This window comes from Trematomus bernacchii, unplaced genomic scaffold (assembly GCF_902827165.1).
Source record: "Trematomus bernacchii unplaced genomic scaffold, fTreBer1.1, whole genome shotgun sequence".
Lineage (NCBI taxonomy): Eukaryota > Metazoa > Chordata > Actinopteri > Perciformes > Nototheniidae > Trematomus > Trematomus bernacchii.
Window position 1 is genome coordinate 4767336 of NW_022987714.1, and position 22316 is coordinate 4789651.

Consider the following 22316-nt stretch of genomic DNA (forward strand, 5'->3'; position numbering starts at 1 on the left):
AAAAAAATGAATACACTAAGTATGACTATTGGATGTCAAAGACTTTAGGTGGGTTTAGTTGCATAACGTATTACTTTTTCTACTTGTGCTACTATTTCAATATGTTATAGCATTTGACATTATTCCATATTGTCACTTTGGCCACTACTTCCAATTTCAGCAGAAGTCATATAAGAAGTAAGCTTGTTGAAAATGAAATCATATTTTGTGCCTATCTTACAGTATGTTTAGAAAGTATAGCATACATCTGCACGCTTTCCTGAAACCATCACATAAACATAAAGTAGGCTTCCGAACAATAGTATTTGAGTAACATTTAAAGTTATTTTGGTTAAGATGCTTACCTGGCCCAGCACTGCCTGGCTGCCTTCCTCAGCCTCTGCACACCTCTCACACTCCCATGCAGCTCTTTTTTTAAAGTATTTGGATCTGTGTTTTGGTGGAGGCATTTCTGCACACAAGGATCCATAATAACTGGTTTGTCCAACATATAGAGAGTGTTGAGATGTCCAACATTCACCAGCTGGAGGTCCCAGTAGAGCTACAGATAACAAAGTTGACACTTAGTAGAGATGACAAAATAACATCATAGTTAGTATGACATTTAGTAAAAGGAAAACCAAATTAATGATGACCTTTTCCTTATTTTCTCTGTCCCTTTCCATTTCAAGGAGAACATCCAACACATTTTCACCAACACAAGACCAACTACTGTCACCTCCTGCAATCTGAAACAGACACAGGCACAGAGAGATATCCCATAATGACGAATAACATTTGATGAAACCATAGCCGCTTTGTTGTTTAAAATAGGACTATGTTTCTACCTTCTTCTTGGCCACATGTGCTTCATCAGTGTTGGAGGGAAAATGAAACACTTTGAGGTACAGGAGACTCACATCTTCAGAGGTAAACTCTGCTCCGACAGACATACCCAGGGATCGGTACAGACCGGCGATACAATCCTGAAGAAAAATGCAACAAGGTGAGTTGTAGTTTACACACACACAAAGAAAACAGATGCAGTTCTCACCCAACATCAAAACATCTTACCTGCTCCATGTTTTCACCACTGTGGACTGATAAATTATACAGGCTGTTGCTATAGATACAGTTGTCTTCTGGACAAAAGCTGGATCAGGTTACCAAGCAACAAAAGTGACAGTGTATCTGTCAGAGTGAGTAATATGATACATGAACATGTGACACATTACACCTGACTGAAAAGTGTCCTGTGGCATAGCACCAGTAGTGAAAGTTGTCCGATCCCAGCCTGTAAATTGTATATTATGTTGCCTGAGGCATACATTATATCAATTATCACAGATCCTACTGGTAAATTCATGGTAAAACTGCATTTTATGGGCCTGTCATTTCTTGCAGATTTTTTAATAATGTCTCATTAGAAATGAGAAATGTCATTAGTAAGCGACATGTCATTGGTATTGGTATTATAACAACATAACACAGGAATTACATTAGTTGATCTTATAAGCAGTTGTTCACTGAGAGGAATATAGATTAAAGAAGTGCCACATTAAATCCGAGTCTATAATCATCCCTTATTCATTTATTATTTGAAACATTATTCTCCATATGAGTTGAACTTTGACGTCACATCTTTGCAAATTAAACAAACCTGTTGTGCAGTTGACATTATTTCATTAGAAATGTTACAATTCAACACTTTCACCTCTTTTGTAATTGGAAAAATCACATATTTAATTCGAGGAAACCTCATAGGAAATCAGCTTAAGAAGAAATTCGTTAGCACAAATATTGTGAAGTGTTCGTTTATTCGTACAAAGAAAAGTGACAAAAAGAGTACCTGAGAGTATGAGGATTACTGCATGAACAGTCAGACAACGCACCGTGCTGAAATAAACACGTACAGTAAACAACTTTTGGTAGTAAATAATACTGTTGAAATAATCGAAAGGCTTTGGACAAAATCATGTATAAAACAGAACAGATTAATATTATTAATAATGTGAAATTAAAACGTAAAAACCCTTGTGTAGTATAAATATTCAGTGCTACATGTAACAAGATAACAAAGTGGATTAAAAAACACAAAAATGCAGTGGTTTACCTATTTTAAATCCACAGGTCATGGAGGTTCATCTGTTTTTCCATTTTAAAATTCAGTATACAGTAACAGAGGCTTCTGATGTCCTTTCTTTGGATTGAAGATTGTTAGAGGCGGCAGTGCATGTGTGTGTATGTGTGTCCATTTGATAGTGAGCAGTTCAAAGAATTATAGGGCTTTATCATGAATGATCTTGGGGCACTTTTCTGGCTGTATGCAGTAGTTGTTGTGTAGAACCAGACCAGCAGGACACTGGCAGCCCGGCACACAGGGCTTGAAGCAGTGGCTCTCTATCACCCCGAGAGGCACGTCAGCGTTAAAGCAGGTTACAGGACAGGGGGGTCCGCACTCGTCAAACACAAAGCCCCTCTCCACTGGACAGCCCACAGCTGTGGAAGACAGTGACAGGGAAAAACAATGTGAGACACTGTGAAGGCTTCAAGGGTGATGTGTACAACTGCCAGGTAGTTTTATTAGAGGCTTAATTGATGTGAAGGACTTGTTAATTGCAATGTAAATTGTGATTGAGCATTGTGGACTTGTGAGATTATGAACAAAAGCAGAGCATTAGTCACAGAGTGTGTTTTGAGATTATAAAAAGAAATGATCAGTTATAATGAATATTATTTAACGGCAAGTGCCTCCAGTTATAATTTGTTAATTTTGCATAGTGGTTCAGTAACATTTGTACTTATCACCCCTTATCTTTATTATCGTTTACACGATAAGTGTTTAAAGACCCTGAAACTTGGTTTGAAATATAATGTGTTTCATGATAACATTATTTGTTCAAAAAGTCAATCAGGACAGAATTATCTTCCTACTTGCATAACCCTCTTTCACACATGAAATGATAAAGATATGACTCATATATGAAAACTCCATTAACTGCTCACTGTCACACTAATTGTTACCCACATACAGTTTCTGATTAAGAAATCGTGTCATCAGGATCTTAAGTCTTTCTTTTCCTCACCACACAGAGATGGGCCCCTCCATTGCAGGATGACTCCGGCCTCTCTGCACTGACTGGCGTAGGCCTCCAGTGTGTCACACAGACACTCCTCAGTGTTGGCCCCGCAGGCACAGAGGTCGTACACACAGGCTCCGTACCACGGCTCAGGAGGCACCACACGATGGCACGGCTTAAAGACTGCAGACTTCAGCACCTTGCAGCGAGCGTTAGCCCCCTTCTTGGCCTGGTAGCCTGCTTCTTTACAGGGGTCCACATCCTCACCGGGGCGACAGGAAGAGAGGGAGTGGCTACTATTTTTGACCTAAAAATGACAAACTGTTGTTTCAGTAGCAGATAAAAGGCTTGTTTTTGAATGACAATTTATTTGTATTCCGGGTCTCTCTTTGTTTTTATTTTACCCTCCAGCTGTTGCCAAAGTCGGACTCTGATAGGCTGATTCGTCCACTAGGCATGCGGAGGTCATCCTGGTAGTAGTTGTTGAAGTTTCCACACAGGCCACACGTGTGGCCCTTATAGGATCCAGGCACACTCACTTCCAGATGTGAGCGGCCACTCCACAGAACCTAAAGGAGGACCAGCAGGCGTAACTGTGTGACAAACTTGGGAAACAAACGGTTTCCAATCATGTTATACAAAAGACAAAAGATGAAATAAAAATACTGTACCTTCAGGCCGATGTTAGTGTTGAGTAAGATGATGTTGCTTTGTCGTTCTACATAGATGTATGGTTCTCTAAGGAAGGGCAAAGGCACAACCTCACCATTCACCTGAAGAGTAAAAAATGGCTGAGTGGATGCATAACACCAACATAACTGTTGTTCATTTGCAGTAACTGTACACACAAACCTTCACAACCCAGTCCTGGAGTAGCTGCACTGTGACGTCTCCGATAAACACAGTCACCTCTTTGGTCCAGGACACTCCTTTACGCCCACGATCATCGTTAGTGGCATGAATACTGATCAAACAAGAATCAGATCAAACAGATCATTTCATTAAAATAGTTTTTTAGCGGGCCGACAAATAGAGAAGTATATGGCTGAACCGGTTTACTTCCATAAATAACAACAATGGTGACCCATCACCTGAAGTCTCCTCCTTCACAGTCCTGGGCCAGGATGTATGTGCAAGCTCCCTGGAAGTGCAGCATGCGGCCATCAAAGGTGCGATAATGAGGGTCTCCAAAGGCAATGCAGGTGGCAGGACGAGGAAGACAGTGAGGACAGCACAAACCTGGGACAATGGCTGGCATCTCATCCTGAGGGGCAAACACACACACACAGACTCAGAATAGTGAGGCGTTACGGTAACATTTCAGATTATGAGGACTTGTGTGTTTGTTTGTTGTACTGACTGTTGCACAGGTGAGGGGAGGGCAGCGTTCACTGTGACAGTGTACTTCTCCAGACACACAAGTACAGCCGGTGCACTCATCCACCTCCCACTGTTCGCTAGCCTGATACACTGTTCCCTGGTACAAACACGACGCCCCTGAGTCTACACCACACAAACACAAACAAACACATATATATACGTTAAACTTAACAGAACAGTACAGTTTTTTAGTTCACTGTAATGGCTGGCTGGGATACCTTGGCATTCATAGCAGCATTTCCCGGGAATCTTCACTTTCTTCTGGTTATTCAGGCAAAATTCAGGTAAACACTCTTCAATGCTGCACTCAATATAGCCCAACTGAGGATGAAACACAGGAAGAACGGATTCGTTTTTAGAAGTACATGGTCTGAATAGATACAATACTCCTGAAGTAACTGCCATGTCATGTGACCTCCAAACCAATGCAGCATTCTTTTACAACACTAGACAAGTAGGACACACCTCTGTTTATTGGATTTTAGTTATAATTTAAAACTTAAACCTGTGTTAGATTTGCCATATATTTACCAAGCTAAATATTTTTGAAAGGTTTAAATGTAACAATCATTAGTGAAAACATTGCAAGTATTTCTGTGCGACTCACGGTACAGGTACATGTGACGCAGTCGTCATCACTGTCTGTCCAGCTGCTGCCGTTGGCCACACGTCTGTTCTGACCCTCAATCACACAATCTGTATGAAACACAGGAGAAGCATCACAATATTGAATGTTTTAATGCTAATAACAATTACATTGATTTTAAAAGGCAAGGCAAGCAGACAATAGGGAATGTAAAGATGGCAATATCTCACCTTTACACACAGGGCAGCATGAGTCCGGTGAATTAAACTGTTCATTAAAAGGGCAGGTGACGGGGGGGCAGTTTTGGTGTAAGCAGGTCCATGTCAAGTCCTAAATCACAGACACAGTATCACTGCACAGAATCACATGGTATGTTGACTGTAGTTAAATAATAACAACTTAGATCTCAAGGTGCAGAGACGTCAAACTAACTTCCTATCATTTTGAAGCAAAGGAAATGGCAAAAATATGAAATTGTACTTGATTTCCTACAGATGATTCTAGCTTGATAAGATATTTCAACAGCTAAATTGTGTCTGCAATACATGTTTTCATTAAAGGCAATAACAAGCTGTGTCAGTGTCATTCTTTTCCTTTGCTGCTAATTGAGTCATAAATCACTTTATGCATCTTATTACTGACAAACTGTATTCATAACAGCATGTTACGTGTTTTTGCAGCAGTACCTGGCACTGGCACGTAAAACAAGGATCATCCGTCGCAGAGACCTCGTTGCCAATCAGTGCAGAAGTGCAGTTACTGAGAGGCTCTAAACAAACACACACATGTTCCAAAGCTCAGTGATAATGCAGATTATACACAGTTAATAAAAAGGCGGTTTAGTACTGACGTGCACAGACAGGACAGCAGGAGTCTGGTCCAGAGAACAAGATCTTGGGACAGTCGACCAGACTGGGACACTGCTTTCGGTAACACTTCAGGTGCTGCTCTCCATCCGGCATCACCTGGGACACACACATAGGTTGGATTAAAACTACCACTAATAATTATACTACTGTCAACAACTACAACCACTATAACCTGTGGATCTCCCATAGCTATCTCTATTACTACTGCTTTTAACTTTATTATCAAAAGAGCTAAAACAATTAGTTACAAAATCTATACATTGATTGACAGAACAAGATTCTGAGACAAGTTGGACACTTAATTAATCATTTAAGTCATCTATACAAATACAAAAAAGAGGAACTATTATGTGGTTTCAAATGTAAATATCCACAGATTTTATGTTTTGTTTGAATAGAAAATCTTTGGGTTTCAAAACATTGACGTCTGGGAACTTTTGCTGGCATTTTTTCACTATTTTCTAATGATTTATCAACATTAATAAATATAATCACTAAGTTTAACATAAAAAATGTCCCAATCAGTTTCCAGTCCATCGTACCTCACATGTGCAGATCTGGCAGGGGTCATCGGCTGGATGGAAACTGTCACCTGGGCCGTACACTCTGCCCTCAAATACACAGTCTATTAAATAAATCAACAATCATTTGATATCACCAAGCACCAAAACAAAATAATATTCTAATTTGAAACATGTAGCCTTTGTGCGTTAGATCTTTAGTTTTTATTACCAGCACACACAGGGCAGCACTCCCCGGGCACGCTGATGAAGTTGATGCAGGGAGAGAGACAGCGGACTTCAGAGCAGGTGGTCACCCCGTCCACACACATGCACGTCATGCAGGGAGTGGAGTCTGCAAACCAGCTGCTGCCCTCCGTATGCTCCTCTCCTCCATACATACAACCTGGAAAGAAAAATGTACTCACTTGACAGTACTATTTCTCTCTGTGGTTATTATTTTAAGAAATATATTTACCTCTACAGCGAGGACAGCAGGCTCCTGGATCAGTAATCAGATGCATACAAGGCAGCTTTGGACACTCAGGAGACGCACACTTCACCTCACCTGCCTGCAGGACTCATATTGATTAGAAATGAAACATCAGGAAAGTGCAAACGTGACGAAAAAAGACAGAACTGGAGGAGTCAGACCTGGCAGGAGCAGGTGGAGCAGTGGTTTGACCTCAGGGTCCATGTCTGCCCGTCAGTGAACTCCTGCCCATCAAGAATACAAACTGAGAGAGTCACGAGACAGAGACAGAGATGTAGAAGAAATGAGAAAAATATGTTGTTTACAGAGGGATATGGTTTGTTGTCTTGTGTTTTATGTGTGCATAAGTGTGCCCGGTTGAACAAAAGTGGGTGGATTTTGGATAAATACACATTAAGCACATCTGCACATTAAGTTAAACATATTACAGGACTTATAGTACCTGTGCACTCAGGACAGCACTGTCCTGGCTTGGTAACTGGTCGGACGCAGGGTGTAGGCGGGCAGTCCAGGGCCACACAGGTGACGGTGCCTCGGACGCAAGTGCAGCGCTGGCAGGGGTCGGAGGGAGCCGTGAAGGTGTGGCTGTGAGAGTGGACCCCCCCCTCATACAGACAGGAGTCACAGACTGGGCAACAGGTCTCCGAAGGGACCGGGTGGGAGCACCGGAGCGGACAAGGTCTCTTCTGACAGTTCACCACCTCATTCTAATCGCAGGATTGGAAAAAAGGAAACAAAAGAAAGTTGTAAAAACTGAAAGACAGGAGGGATGGAATTAATCATAATAGTTTAATTCCGAAAAAATGCATGTTAGACAGACCAGACAGGAGCATGATGAGCAGGGATCAGAGGGTGAGGTGAAAGAGGAGCCGGACTGATACTCTTTCCCCCGATGAAGACAAAGCCCTGTGCAGACAGGGCAGCACTCCCCAGTCCGGGTCACTGGGCGCACACAGGAAACACTCGGACAAGACACATGTGTGCACACCACACCGCCGTTCTATACAAAGAAACACACACACCAAATTGAGGTTGATAAAATGTCCTTTACATGTTAAGTCATATTCCTGATGTACAACTGAAGATAAATACATGATGGAGTGGTAGCTAGGTTTATTAATACTCCATATGCAAAACACAAAAGTGCTTTCCACAGGGTCAGTGCGATGGGAATAAAGGAATACTCCACAACCAAACCACCCTGCTTGTTTGGATTATCTTATAATTGTATTTTTGTCAGGTTTTAACTATGAGAAATGTCTGTATGAAGTGAGATCATTTGTATGTTAGTAGTACCAGACAGGAGCAGAGCTGGCAGTGATCTGAAGGATGTGGGAATCTTTCTCCATTGAAACAGCCTCGACCATTAAAGTTACATCCATCACACACTCCACATGCACAGCCATCCAGAGCTGGGTGTGAGCATGAGAGGGCAGGGCATCTTCTCTGAGTACACTCAACTTCACCTCTCTGTGGAAAAGAAAAGATGAGAGGTACAGCAGCTGTAATGGTGCAGCGAGTCCCCAAACTTAACGAAGCCCTTCTCCCATCTCACTGAGCATGTGCAGTCCTGGCATCCTCCCTCTCCTCCTGGAAGGATCTGCCCGTCAACATAAGTCAAAACCTGGAACTGACAACCTACACACAGAGTCAAACATTGATTATTGACGTATTCCTCATGTCACAAACTGTAATATGTTGTAAGCTGGTTACCATCACAGACAGGGCAGCCACATGGGTTAGTGACGGGGTGACGACAGGGGGCTGCTGGACACGACTTCTTCATGCATCGCACTGAACCGCTCTGTAGGAGGATAAGCATGACACATTGCCCAAAGAGATAAACCAGCAGGAATGTCTACCTGAATGAGTGTGATTGTGTGTGTGTGTGTGTGTGTGTGTGTGTGTGTGTGTGTGTGTGTGTGTGTGTGTGTGTGTGTGTGTGTGTGTGTGTGTGTGTGTGTGTGTGTGTGTGTGTGTGTGTGTTGAAGCTACCTGGCAGGTACATTCAGAGCAGAGGTTTCCTGGGTCAGGGATTGACTGACCAGTTGCAAGGACTGCACTATTATAGGAACAGCCTATCAAACAAAGACATGTTTAATTTGATTTATTTTGTATTACTGTTAGTGTTGATTAAAATCAAGACATTTGAGCAGTACCTGAACCACACAATTATCATTTGCATATCTTTATACACCCCATGTTACTTTAAATTCTTAAATGTTGTTTATCTTGCATGCCTCAACTGTGAACAAAGAGTCCTTACATATGGACTGAGTTTAACAACAGCAAAGCTATATCAAAATGATTCAGTGTAATCCAAGTCCCATTTATTCTGTTGTTTTCTTACTACTTGACAAACGAATGCATTTTCGCCACTCGGCCGGACTACCACAGACAAGAAAAATGCATGATTGTTAATGTAGAAGTGTTAAAAGTAAGATTTAGCAAGAAGTGAATTAGTGAGCATACAACTGGATATTGACAGATAAGTTATTTGATCAATTGCAAACAGATGTTTTGATATAGTTTTGCTGTTAAACACTGTCCCTGTATACTTAAATTCACCAAGACATTGCTCAATTTTGGATTCCTCATTGACTGTGGCAGCATACAAGAAAATAAAGTTGTATTTAAGGATTCAAGAAAACATTGGTGGAGTGGTTGATTTACAAAATGGGAAAAGCTTTCCTTTAAACAAGGAGTTTGATGCTGACTCAACATACGTTCACATTCTCCACAGCATTGTCCGGGTGGTTTGTAAGGGTGGCTGCACTCTCCATAACAGGGGGTCTTGGTGCAGACGACGTCTCCTCCGTAACAGTAACACACACCACAGGGGTCTTTGTCATCAGCAAACTCAGTGCCATCATGGTACTCTTTTCCACGAAACATGCAGCCTGCAAGTAGAAAACTGGAGTTTAGATATCTTTGAGAAAACCATGGGAAATGTCTGCGGATGATTTTCAGTAACTGGGATATTCACTCACCCTCACAGGACATGCAGCACTGTCTCTGGACGGGGTGGTTACAGTTGGACGGGGGGCATCGCTTCCTCTCACAGCGGACAGAGCCCCCACGACAGACACATACTTTACATGGGTCGGAGGCATCATCCCACGACTCCCCATTAGCTCGCTCTCGACTCTCATATAGGCAGCCTGCAAGCAAAGTGGAAAATATTGAAACATGATAAAATTACAAATAGTACCGTTTTTGATCCAAACTTAAAAACGTTATGTTACAGTATCTTGGAAGGACTTAAGCATCTGTACCTTCACAGGTCCGGCAGCACTGCTGTGTGATGGGGTGAGAACATGGAGCAAAGACGCAGGTCTTGCGCTGACAGTGAACCGCCCCATTGGTGCAGGCACATGATTGACAGCTGTCAGTCGGGTGGTAGAAACGCTCAGTGTGTCTGTATGATTGTTGTTCATACAAACAGTCCAATGGAGGAGCTGAAGGAATATCAGTGGAAAGAATAAACTGTTTGACTTGGCTTTACATCAGTCATGTTTATTTATGTTGTGTTCACCAAAAAATAAAACCAACAGCAGACAATCTAAGAAATGTACATTTTGCAGAAGGATTTACTGGCCAATAAGGAGGAATAGAGTTTGTGTGAAAGGTCAACCTTTAAAGTCTAAATCCTTAATGGGAAATACATTTAAAATGATGCATTAAGGATTTTTCTGATGATCTCCGTTAAGCTATTCTCTTTTTTCCAAATAAGGATCAGATGAAGCAATCCCTTTATATACATAAAAAATAAATTCTGATTAATAAAATGAAGCAAAAAGGTGGATCAGACCTGTTTCTAGGACCACTTATAAAAGTGGCAAAATCAGAATGAAAAAGATAATTTGTGCTGTTGTGAAAAAACAGATCTTAGTCAAAATGCACACAGAAGAATTGGGACACTATTGCCTCCAGTGTGATCGTAGCTAAAGAAAGTACTCTTTTTGATGCAAATAGAGGCGATCGGGCACTTGTAAATGCACTTCTTGAACTTCCTTACCAGGACACTGGGGGCAGCAGTTTCCTGGGAGCACATTTGGGTTTGAGCACGACAGCAGAGAACACCTCTTCATCAGACACTGGACATTCCCATTCTTCAACAAACACAACACATATTAAATTAGAAAATGTTTTTCAAGAAGACCATAGGAATGGTAAGTCATCATGATTTTCTTACTATGCAGCTGCACGTCCTGCATGAGTCAGTAGGATGGGGAAACTCCTGTCCATTGGGATACTCTTTTCCAGCGTAGCTGCAGCCTAATGTAGATCAATGTAGTTTACGTTTTCATTCGTTAAATGTATTTGTATTCCTGATAGAACATTTATGTTTCCTCACCATTGCAGTTGTTCTGACAGCATGTTCCAGACAGAGGCGTGTTACAGTGAGGATGAGGGCATTGTGCCTGGTGGCAGTCAATCTGGCCGCTCACACATTTACACTCCTCACACACACTCACAGGGTTAAGAAAAGCCTCTCCATCTACAAATGTGCGGTTTTCAAAGGAGCAATCTGGGAAAGATGTAAACACATAGGCATTATATCTAGAGGACTGACGGTATAATATCATTCACACACTGTGTGCTACTTGATTCATGATATCTGTGTTTGAGTTTGAGCACCTGGACATTTAGGGCAGCACTCTCCATGTGGTGTGTATGAGTTGGAACAGTTGAGTGGGGGACAAGGTCTTCTCTCACACTCTACACTGCCATGCTGAGGAAGAGAAAAAGGCACTTAAGCTTTAAACTCGTTAAATGTTGAATCTTAATATTGGTTTGTTATTTATTCCATGCGGTAGCTGCATAAGATCTAAAAGATTTCTTTCACAATTCAGTTCTGACTTTGGGAACCATAAATTCTCAAAGACATGCGAGTGGAGATTTGAACACATCACTGTAAACAATGACAGGTACAATAGAGGGTAAAATGTGAATGGAGACTTGCTCACCTGACATGTGCAGATGTGGCAGGGGTGGTCAGGGGTGGTAAACCTCTGTCCGTTGCTATAGATACGCTGATTGTAGGTGCAGCTTTCACATACTGCACAACAGGAGCCTAGGGAGATAAAAGAGACAGTGTACCGATGTCACACGGTCACCTGCGTAAAAGCAAAGCTCAGACACACTCGCTCTTACCTGGGATCTTGCTGGGATGCAGGCACTCGGTGGAGGGGCATTGTGTGTGCGTACACCTCCTCTCTCCATTCACACAGCTGCAGCTGGAACATGGACCCTCAGGTTGCCATTTAGAGCCTTCCTCATATTCCACTCCCTCCAACACACACGCTTCAGTGAGAAAAGAGATGTTGTCATGTACAGTATTATAGAGCTGCACGATCAGTCGTTCAAATTAAATTAGGCAGTTGACATAAAAACAATTGGTAACTATTTTGAAAAAGGAACTTTATATGTATTAATAAAATGAAAAATGAAAACACATCATGCTTCCAGCTTATCAAACATCACTATTTAAGTATTTTGGTATTGGACTATTGGTTAAATAAAACAAGACATTTGAAGACATCATATTGGGCTGTGGGACAAAGTAGACAAATGCTCAATAGAGGACATTATTGTGAGTTGAAGCCCTTATTAATGAGCGGCAACTGTGTGAGTGTATCTGTGTGTGTGTGTGTGTGTGTGTGTGTGTGTGTGTGTGTGTGTGTGTGTGTGTGGTGTGTGTGTGTGTGTGTATGTGTGTGTGTGTATCTGTGTGTGTGTGGTGTGTGTGTGTGTGTGTGTGTGTGTGTGTGTGCGTGCGTGTGTGTGTGTGTGTGTGTGTGTGTGTGTGTGTGTGTGTGTGTGTGTGTGTGTGTTGTGATGTGTGTGTGTGTGTGTGTGTGCATTATTACCTTTGCATATTGGACAGCAGAGATGTGGGTCTATAATGGGGTTGGAGCACTGGACAGGAGGGCACTTTTCTTCACGGCAAATGACATTCCCACCCTATAACAGAAACATATTAACATTATGACGGCAGTATCATTCAGTTTATATGAGCATTGAGATCCATAACAGCTATCACGTTAATAATATAGAATTATAGTGATCTAACATCCAAAAGAAAGTGACATGAAGAAGAAAGATCTATTTTTGTGAATAAGGATAATACACAAATTAAACTGAAACATTTTGGACAAAATTCCTCAAAGTTTTACAACTGTCTTCCTGCATACACCACTCAGACTTGCCTTACACCTGCACTGCAGGCAGGGTCCACTTCCAGCAGGGATGAACACTTTTCCATCAGCGTACTCCCTCCTGTCATACTCACATTCTATGGAAACAAACTCTAGTTATGTTTGCTTAAGTGTGAACAGTAATATTCAAATTGAAAGACAGCATTCAATAGGCAAAACAAATTTGACAAACATGAAGAATTTCTGACCATCACATGTGGGACAACACTCTCCTTTGCGCTTAGCTGGATGGCTGCAGTGTAATGTGGGACATAATGAATCCATGCGCTCACAAGAGACTTCACCTGCCTAACAGGTAAATAAGAGAAGGCATTAAATGTGTCATTCAGATAGAACATATTAACAGTCAGTGGCCTGATTACACAGCTCAATGATAAATCTGCCTCAATATATGAGTCCACATTAGTTCATTGCAGATATATCCGCATCTGTGTCATTTACCGGCTTAAAGAAATAGCCTAATTCTCACACTTTATACCATTTGTTAAGGTTATCACATTCATTTCTGAAGGTGCAATAGGCTTTGACAGGTTGTCTTTAAACCTCTGGGTCACGAAACCTTGCAAACACATCATCAGTCCAGTCACATGAACATACATGAAATTAAAAACAAATGAAAATCTCCGACTGAACTCACAGAACAGCGGCATTGGAGGCAGGGGTCTCTCCTGGAGGGGAACTTCTGTCCATCCACATAGACCAAGGACTCATACTCACACTGTTCACACCTACAGGTCACATACACCCAACATACATATTTAAAACCTGGGTTAATGTTTTAGCTATTTTGAAAAGAGGCAGCGAATAAGGTGGATTGATGCAGGCTTTAAAAAGATTAGGCAGGTTGGTTACCGTGGGCAACAGTCTCCAGAACTTTGTACAGGGTTTCGACAAGACAAAGCAGGACAGGGACGTGGGGAACAAGCCACATTTCCATTCTGGAGGAGAAAGGTAATATGAGGATAAACTTGATTAATCAACCAAAATATTGAAGTTTAATTATGGATAATGGGAAAAACGACATACCACACATGTGCACTCTTGGCAACGGTCTGCAGTAGGGATCACAGCTCCGTTAGGAAAGTCATGACTGTTCACACCGCAGCCTACAACACGCACACGCACACGCACACGCACACACACACACACACACACAATCACACATTATGTCTCTGCAGTTTACTGAAGACGCACAACACTGCTATAGTGAAGCGAAGGAACACACCTTGACAATCTGGACAGCAGGTATTGGGCGGGGGAGCAGCTGGGTTTTTACATGGGGTGTTACACCGCTCGGTCTCACAGCGAACGTGACCCTCCTGGTGAGAAGAGAGGACGATGTCAACACAGATGAAGATGTCAGAAAAGATGGGAGGTTACACAGTCAGTCAGAATGGGACCCACCAGACAGAGGCAGACATCGCAGGGATCGGCTACCGGCCTCCACTTGGCTCCATGATCATACTGGACACCAGAATGGATGCAGCCTGCAAAGGTAATAAATACAAATGTGTTTTTCTGAAAGACCAATCTTTTCGTGCATCTAAAACAAATTGCGAATAAATCTGTCAGCTTTGACAAATCGAGTAATATAACCCTCCCCCCTCTGGAAGCACATTTGCACCCGCCGCTGTCTGGAGGAGATCTTTATTGTCACTATTAAACTGTCAACACATTGCATTATAAAAGAGGAGTCCGAGTAGTAATGGTTTTGTGTTGCAACAAATGCGAAATTAACAAAAAGTGCTGTCATAATATATGTTTTATGATCAGCCCATATCAACCTTTGTGAGACAGTTGGACAAATGTCATTTTCAAACAACCCAGTTAAGTGTTTGGAAAATTGAATTTCATGAACGAGGGCACATTTAATATTTTGTGTTAGATTCCTTTTTATTTATAAACATTGTTGTGTACAGATGTTTATTATTGCTGTGTCCTTACCTCTGCACCGCTGGCAGCAGTGTCCTGGTACCGTCTCTTTGTGTGTGCAATCCAGTGAAGGGCAGTGTTCAGGAAAGCATTCCTTATCATCTCCCTGTTGGCAATGAGGTGAGACAACATGGTAAACAGGTGAAGAACAGAGTAGTTGTTTAGGTTCCCAACATGTGTGAAAATGGATACACTCACCTTACACGTACAAGTCTGACAGCCATCTTTACTGTAGGACACATTATGAACTGTACCATCCGGCTCACAGTCTGAAGAGGAGACAGAAGTTATATAGAGTGCAACCTGATAGTTTAATAATAAAACAAGAATGTGGAAGTCACAGGTGGTCCCTCTTTGTTTGTCAATGCAAATTGTCTTTGACTTTACTCTGTTCTCGGTCACTTGGAAACATCTGGCTCTGCTCTCTTTCCAGTGATGACAGTACAGCGTGGTTCTGATGTAATGTACATGTGCTCGCTCTCGCACACACTATATTTTATGGGCCGTAACTATAACCACAATTGCCTGCAGCCTTTCAGCCGTTAAAAAGACTACAACCAGCAAGTCTATTAACTCTGGAAGAGATTTACGGTCGGAGAAATGGATCATAACTTTCCCATTCTGTGGCTGTTTAAGTTATTTTGATGACAACTTAAAGTGGACCTATCATGCTATATTTTAAAAATATATTGTAGGGCCATACCTATATAAAACATGTCTGTGAAGTTTTTTTTTCAAAATACCAAACAGATCACCCATTGTAGCCATGCCTCATATTGCTCATACCCCTCTTTTGCAGCCCTGTTAGAGAAACGCAGATTTTGGGTCCTTAGCTTGAAAAAAATAAATAAGAGGAGGCGGAGCTAATGCCTGATCAGAATTCTACTGGAGATAAAGTTAAATTCGGTTGTGATAAAACGCCATCCTGTTTAAACCACGTCAAGGATTATTTCTGAAACAGTATGGAGCTCAAATGCTTTTTCTCTTGCAGGTTTATCACAAGGTGAGTTCTTTTTTTATTTCCTGCTTTTTAAACACATGTGCTCTACAGTACAGGTTAGCTCTGAGTGTTAGCGAGGCTTGCTAATGTAAACAAAGACGTCCAAAACACATCAGGCATTGTTTCTGATAGCAACTTTCTGTGGGTCCGCCGACGTCACCACGGATGGACACGTCAGTTCGGATGGAAATCTGTATCCGCTCGTTGTACACCCGTTTTTAAAAGATTTGGGTACGGAGGAAAAGAGAGAGGGTTTTATTTTCTGACGCTGCGTGAGTTCCCCGACGCACCGGGGACACATATTTATGTATAAAAGACATCACAAAGTGCATTTTGCATGATAGGTCCCCTTTAAGTTGTTTACAATATAGCAAATACCAAACACTGAGGAGCAACATAGCTAATTTTCTTTCATCAAAGGCTTTTAGGGAGCTCATTAAATATTATCGCTTAGCATGGACATTTTAGAAGATAATTATTTTAATGACAACCCTCCAAAGGACAGAGACAATGTGTTTGTGTGTGAGAGAGGGCAATAATCACAGAGTTTGAGAGAGGCTTGTGAGGCTGCCTACTGTGCCAGCAGCCATCAGGCATTTCCTCTAGTGAGCCAAGCATGCATAAGATCAAAGTGTGTGTGTGCATGTGTGTGTGGGAGTGGGAGTCTGAAAGTGTGCATCAACTGGGTGCCATTGGAGTCTTCTGGCCTACATGCAGAAACAATTAAGGGGAAGATGAATGAGAAGGCAAAGACAGTGACAGAGAGTGTACTTGAGGAGGGTGAGAGAGGGGTCAGTGGGCTTTTTGGACACATGTGTTGTACATTGATGGTGAATATGTGCACCATAAGACAGGCGAAGAGAGACAGACCGACATTATCTAAACTCTCACATGTTATTATCACTCCATTAAAGCAGGCAGTTGCACACATTTACCTTAATAGCACCCATCAGGGAGCTGATCACAACGGTATAACCATACAACAACAAGGAACTCTAAAACTACTACCTGAGTGAAACCCAGTGGGGTCAGAGGTCAAGAAAAAACATACGTCTCCCTTTTGACAGGGGTGAGACAGACAAGGGTCTGGGAGAGGGATGGCCTTCTGGAAACTAGCTAATTTGCACCAGAGGAATGTGTGCTGGTATAAGGTTGTTGAAAGAGTATGTGTGATAAAAAGATAAACAAATTGAGCAGAAGAGAGAGATAAAGAGAACTGGAAAACGCTGAGTCATTTTTACCTTTGATGTTGGCTCGGCATGTGACCTTTCCAGATGTGCACGTACACACAGTGTTAATGTCAATCTGCCAATGCTGGCCATCATCTACCTCTCGCCCCTCCCACACACATCGCTGCCTCACACACTCACATCCCTCCAGGTACTGTACGCGTGACTGTAGGTTTGCATTCTGTAGAAAAACAAAAATACCATGTCAAGTAACTTGACATACAATACAATACAGCTTTATTTATAAAGCACTTTAAAACCTCCAGACCAAAGTGCTGTACAGTCAAATAAATAAACAAAACATACAAAAATCACACAGCACAGCTCACACACCATAAAACAAGTACAAGTAAAAAACAATAGACCATTTAAATGCAATAAAAGCAACAATCTAAAATATGTCAATACGCTAAGGAGAAGAGGCATGTACATCACTTGACATTCATGTTTTATCAGGGAAAATCTAAGTGCAATACATACTTCAGTTTTGACCATGTCCAGCATACGAGCCAGTTCCTTCATGCTTTTCTCCAGCCTCTTCAGCCTGTCATCTTTCTGTGCCTGAGAAACAGACTTCAGCCCTTGAGGAGATCCCGGGGGCCCGAACACCACACCTCTCTGCAGCTGGTCACTCTGGACGTCCTGCTGATAATGGCTGGTTTGGTCTATTGGCCTGCGGCTTTTTTTAGGTTTATTGGGGGATGCGGCCTGCTGGAATATTGGACTGCTGTTGGTCGGAGAATCTGAGCTACTGGCGTCTGCGGACTGAGAGGGAGGAAGCTCATCTTGAAGGAAAAAGGAGAATAGAATCCTGAATGAATAAAAGAACAAGTTCGGAGCCTAAAAAAACCATCCTGGAAAGGCGCTGTCAAGATGAGGACCCACACTGAGAAACAATAAACAAACTTTTATGGGACTATTTGCCTGAGGGCCACAATATATAATCTAATGCCTATAAACAATGGTAGTCCCAGTAATGAGTTTTAGGTTTTGCAACATAACTTTTATCAGTTATTTTATTGTTTATATAACTGTTTATGGCAGGAGAACTCTGAAACTGACAAAATATGTAACATGTCTCCAGTACAAGAGTTCTCATAACATAATGAATTATTTGTGCCAGTAATAAAGAGAAAGAATGTAGCAATAGGAAATGAGAGAGGGATGACACTGCAGCCTCTGGCATACATTCTGCAGTGTCTGCTTTTCAGCATGCTGTTACTTACTAGAATATATAGATGCCCATGTACAGACAAACAGTGGGTGCACGCAAGTGTGCATACACATAAATACTTTTTAAAGAAGGAAATTAATCCAAGATCTCTAGTAAAATGTTGACAATGAAAGGGTTGTTTCCTAATATTTGACCATCCAAACAAAGAAAAGGATTTACAGTTTTGGTTTATCTTTTCTTACCTGTAACATTGTCACAGAGCCATGGTCGCCTTAGATACGATTTCATTGAAATCTCTGCCGCCTTCAAATATCCCTGCATTCATAAAGAAACATAGAAATCCTTAGTGCATTGAATTGAGACAGAACATATAATATGAACATGTACGTTTGCAGAATTATTGCTTACATTTTGGACATAAAGTTACATAGCTCAAAATACTGTAATGTTGCTGTTTCTTTCATATTTCAACCTTTTTTGTGATTATGCTGACCTGCAAGTGGCTTCAAACATGTCAGTGTGTGAGTATGTACATGTTTGCAGAACTCACACTAAACTTGCTGTCTCTCTTTCTTGGTGTGCTGGCCAGAGTGACAACAACATCTTGAGGCAGTTCCAGGTTGATTCTCTCTTCACTTTTTATTGGTAGAAGCACAGCTTCTTGGCAGTCAACAAAAAATACCAGTCTATCGGTGTCCAGGCTCACAGCCAACTGCACCCACTCCTCCCTGGAGAAGGGGTTTCTCCCGGGGAACTGAACGCTGACAAGGCCCCGAGCTCCTCCTCCAGCCTGGTAGTCCAAATGTAGTGTGTGATTGAGGGTGGAGGAGATGACTTGAAAAACAGGCGAGGATCCAGAGGAGAGAGAAAGAAGAGTGGCAGTTGAGCCTGGCGCCTGATGCCCCACCAGATGCACCCCCATGCTACCCCGAAGGTTGGAGTACAACAAGTTGGAATATTCAGCTGGAAGAGTCAGGTACGGAGCTCTGGGACGTAATTTGTAAATCACACTGCTGGGACTCTGCAGCCTGGTCACACCGCTCATGTGGTGGGACATGTTTAGGGCTGCCAGTAGGTCAATCACTAGGAAAGAGAAAACACAAACTTGTGACAAACATATACTCATATTCATCATACACATCAACAGGAGGTCATGCTCTGTATAATAAGGAATGTCATGTTTTTTGGGCTGTGTTGAATGGGAGTGTGTTGGAGACTAAATCAGAATGAAACCTTTCATCTGCTACAAATGGCTGCCAAACTGACCTCAAACAAAAAAGCAACAAACCAGCATGGTACAGTCAGTCACATCTGTCTGCCTCTCAATTATTGCAATAGGACATCTGATACAACTCATAGCTTAAATTGAGCGTTACATTTGCTTTGGTTGATATGATACATTTTGAGTACCCCAGTTGTGGGAAGAAGCTTTGTTCAGGTAAGTTACATTTGACTAATGCTGATTACTTGCATCTAAATATTACTATAGCTATAGTAATTTTGCAAATAAGGATTATGCATGCAAAAAGCTAATAGAAAACTAGGGTAAACTATACCCAAAATCATGAGTTGATATGATCTTGACTACAACACAACAAATAAAGTTGCTTACACATAATTGACAAGTGATAATAATAATAGTTCAATACCATAATATGTAATGTGTAACTGTTCTGCGCAATCATTGCTTACTATAAAATACTTACTTGAGAATATGCTGCTGAAAAAAACCTTCAACTTTATCTAACTCTAATTACTTTCAACAAAGTAATATATTTCTTGTTCACATGTCTAAACTCCATATCAAATCAAAAGTCTAGAGCAAAATAAACAATATAAAACCTATACAAATGTTGACCAAACTCCGAACACTGCATTAAACTCACCATTCTCGTGTTTTGGACTGGAGTTCCCCTGCACAGACAGCGCAAAGACACACAGTAAATGTATCTCCAGCAGCACGAGCCTCCTCAGTTTGCTGCTCTCCATTCTCCAGACGGAAACAATGGAAAGCCTGGTCTAAGATCCAAACAATTTATGCAAAAGGCATGGTATTGATCGTTTTTTTAACCTTATTCTGATGACATGGCTGTGCGTTAAGGATTCCCCTGTTTCCTCCGCGAGCAGATCTTTTCGGAAGAGCGCGCGGGGAAACATGAAACATCTGGATGCAGGCAGGGCGTCACTTCTCTGCAGTCACACACTCACATTCCCCCTGGGGCAATATCTACAGCGCACTTTCACTCCATGATAACAAAGGAGAAGAGTTTGATGATTATTACTATCCTTGATTATTATTATCCAATGCGCTTGTTATTTCCATTGAGAGAGAAAGAGAGAGATATGCACGCAAGCTAAAAAGTTCAGGTGTGCAGTGCGAGTGAGGTCACTCGCTTCGGCGATCAGCTAAAACCTGGTCTGGAGGCTGGAGAGGAGCCACAGAAGCAGCAGCCAAAACTGTGTGTGTGTGTGTGTGTGTGTGTGTGTGTGTGTGTGTGTGTGTGTGTGTGTGTGTGTGTGTGTGTGTGTGTGTGCGCATGCAGAGATAGAGAAAGACAGAGAGAGGGCGGGGGAAACACAAGTAGTCATGTTTCACTGCTTTGGAATGGTCCCAGTGTGCGTCCCACTGTGCCCCCCCCCTTTCCCTTATGTTGTTGTCCTTCTTTTCTGCTGTGTTTATTATTTCAGGGCTTCTTTTGGAGTGCACGATCAGAGGCAATATAGCTAGAATACAGATTGCTCCACACAAAGACAGACATGTGTCCCTCTGTCTTGTTGTAGTATTTTAGATGTGATGATAGGACACCCAGGTGTTTCCTAATGAATGCCGCAGACTCGAGAGTCCCTCATCACTCCAGATTGTTTTCCATACATATTGAGATTATATCTGTTGAAGGAGATCCAGGTTTAAAGACACTCATATTTAAAAAACACAATTTTAACTAAGTTCTTCCCACCCTCTGCCAACATACCAATCTAAACCACATACGTGACTCATGCCAGTTAGACTGTAATAATCACAATTAGGAAGTTTTCCCACAGGATTGGTCTCTTTGCTTGCTTTAGTTTTCAACATAAACTCAAACCTTCTGGATGGCATTGAACTCTCAGACGGAGAGTGCTGATTGAAGACAATGATAAAGCAGGAGGAACTTGCAGCAGATTTTTGTAAAAGGATTTAATCTTTAGTGTATAATCAAGCTTCCTAAAGAAGGTACTTTAGAGTAAAATGTTTATCATTCAGTAATGACTCTAAGAAGAACTCAACAAACTAAAACAAAGTGTTACTCTCTAACCTACTTTGAAGCCAGTAAGCCTTCCACTTGTGTGGAAAAGGTAGGTTTGTGTTACATTCGGACTACAAAGGGTCAATGTGCAGGCCAGTTAAACCACTTAAAACAAGATAAAAGGTATAGTCATAGTTTTGGATTCATCCTCCTTCACTAATGTCCAAAGAGTCATTTTTAATCTATAAAGGAAAATGGTGAACTGTCTGATGGTCAAAAAATTGCCTATAAAGAATCATAAATCTGAGTCTTAATTTACTGCATACTGAATTTACTTTGTTTTATATGAATTGGGCAACACTCATTGCTAATATTGCTTTTATTGTAGTGTCTGAGTAGTTAATGCATTCATTTGTTATTTATATATTTGAATGGTCATGCAAACCTTGCCATAATGAAGTATTTTCATATTTACTCACATGACTACATACAATAAACACAAAATGCAGAGAAAACAGTTTGCTTCATACAATATGCATGACATGTGAGGGATATGTGTGATACAACTATTTCCAATGTAGTGTAGTGTTTGAGTTACACTTCATGTGATAGTCTCCATTCAGTAGAATTAACTATCCTCATCAAA

The 22316-nt window shown here is 41.5% G+C and overlaps 1 protein-coding gene across 1 annotated transcript; it reads right to left on the bottom strand.

Annotated features, from left to right (window-relative positions):
* Positions 1 to 1777: 1777 nt before the first annotated feature.
* Positions 1778 to 20871, bottom strand: kcp (kielin cysteine rich BMP regulator). Its single transcript, XM_034141471.1, has 46 exons — positions 20330 to 20871; positions 18994 to 19526; positions 18686 to 18758; positions 17750 to 18054; positions 17282 to 17450; positions 15239 to 15309; positions 15053 to 15146; positions 14513 to 14595; positions 14334 to 14427; positions 14135 to 14214; positions 13961 to 14046; positions 13746 to 13836; positions 13297 to 13396; positions 13100 to 13185; positions 12761 to 12854; positions 12045 to 12194; positions 11858 to 11964; positions 11529 to 11622; positions 11245 to 11418; positions 11083 to 11165; positions 10906 to 10999; positions 10163 to 10345; positions 9878 to 10048; positions 9614 to 9787; positions 8883 to 8965; positions 8601 to 8691; positions 8443 to 8525; positions 8184 to 8357; positions 7708 to 7887; positions 7330 to 7594; positions 7049 to 7131; positions 6873 to 6966; positions 6627 to 6800; positions 6437 to 6519; positions 5876 to 5990; positions 5712 to 5794; positions 5256 to 5355; positions 5047 to 5135; positions 4658 to 4760; positions 4420 to 4562; positions 4151 to 4323; positions 3912 to 4023; positions 3731 to 3832; positions 3464 to 3628; positions 3066 to 3366; positions 1778 to 2478 (listed from the first exon to the last, which is right to left on the bottom strand). Exons 1-46 carry the CDS (start codon positions 20430 to 20432, stop codon positions 2258 to 2260), a joined length of 6309 nt encoding a protein of 2102 aa, XP_033997362.1. The 5' UTR covers positions 20433 to 20871; the 3' UTR covers positions 1778 to 2257.
* Between the last annotated feature and the right edge of the window lie 1445 nt (positions 20872 to 22316).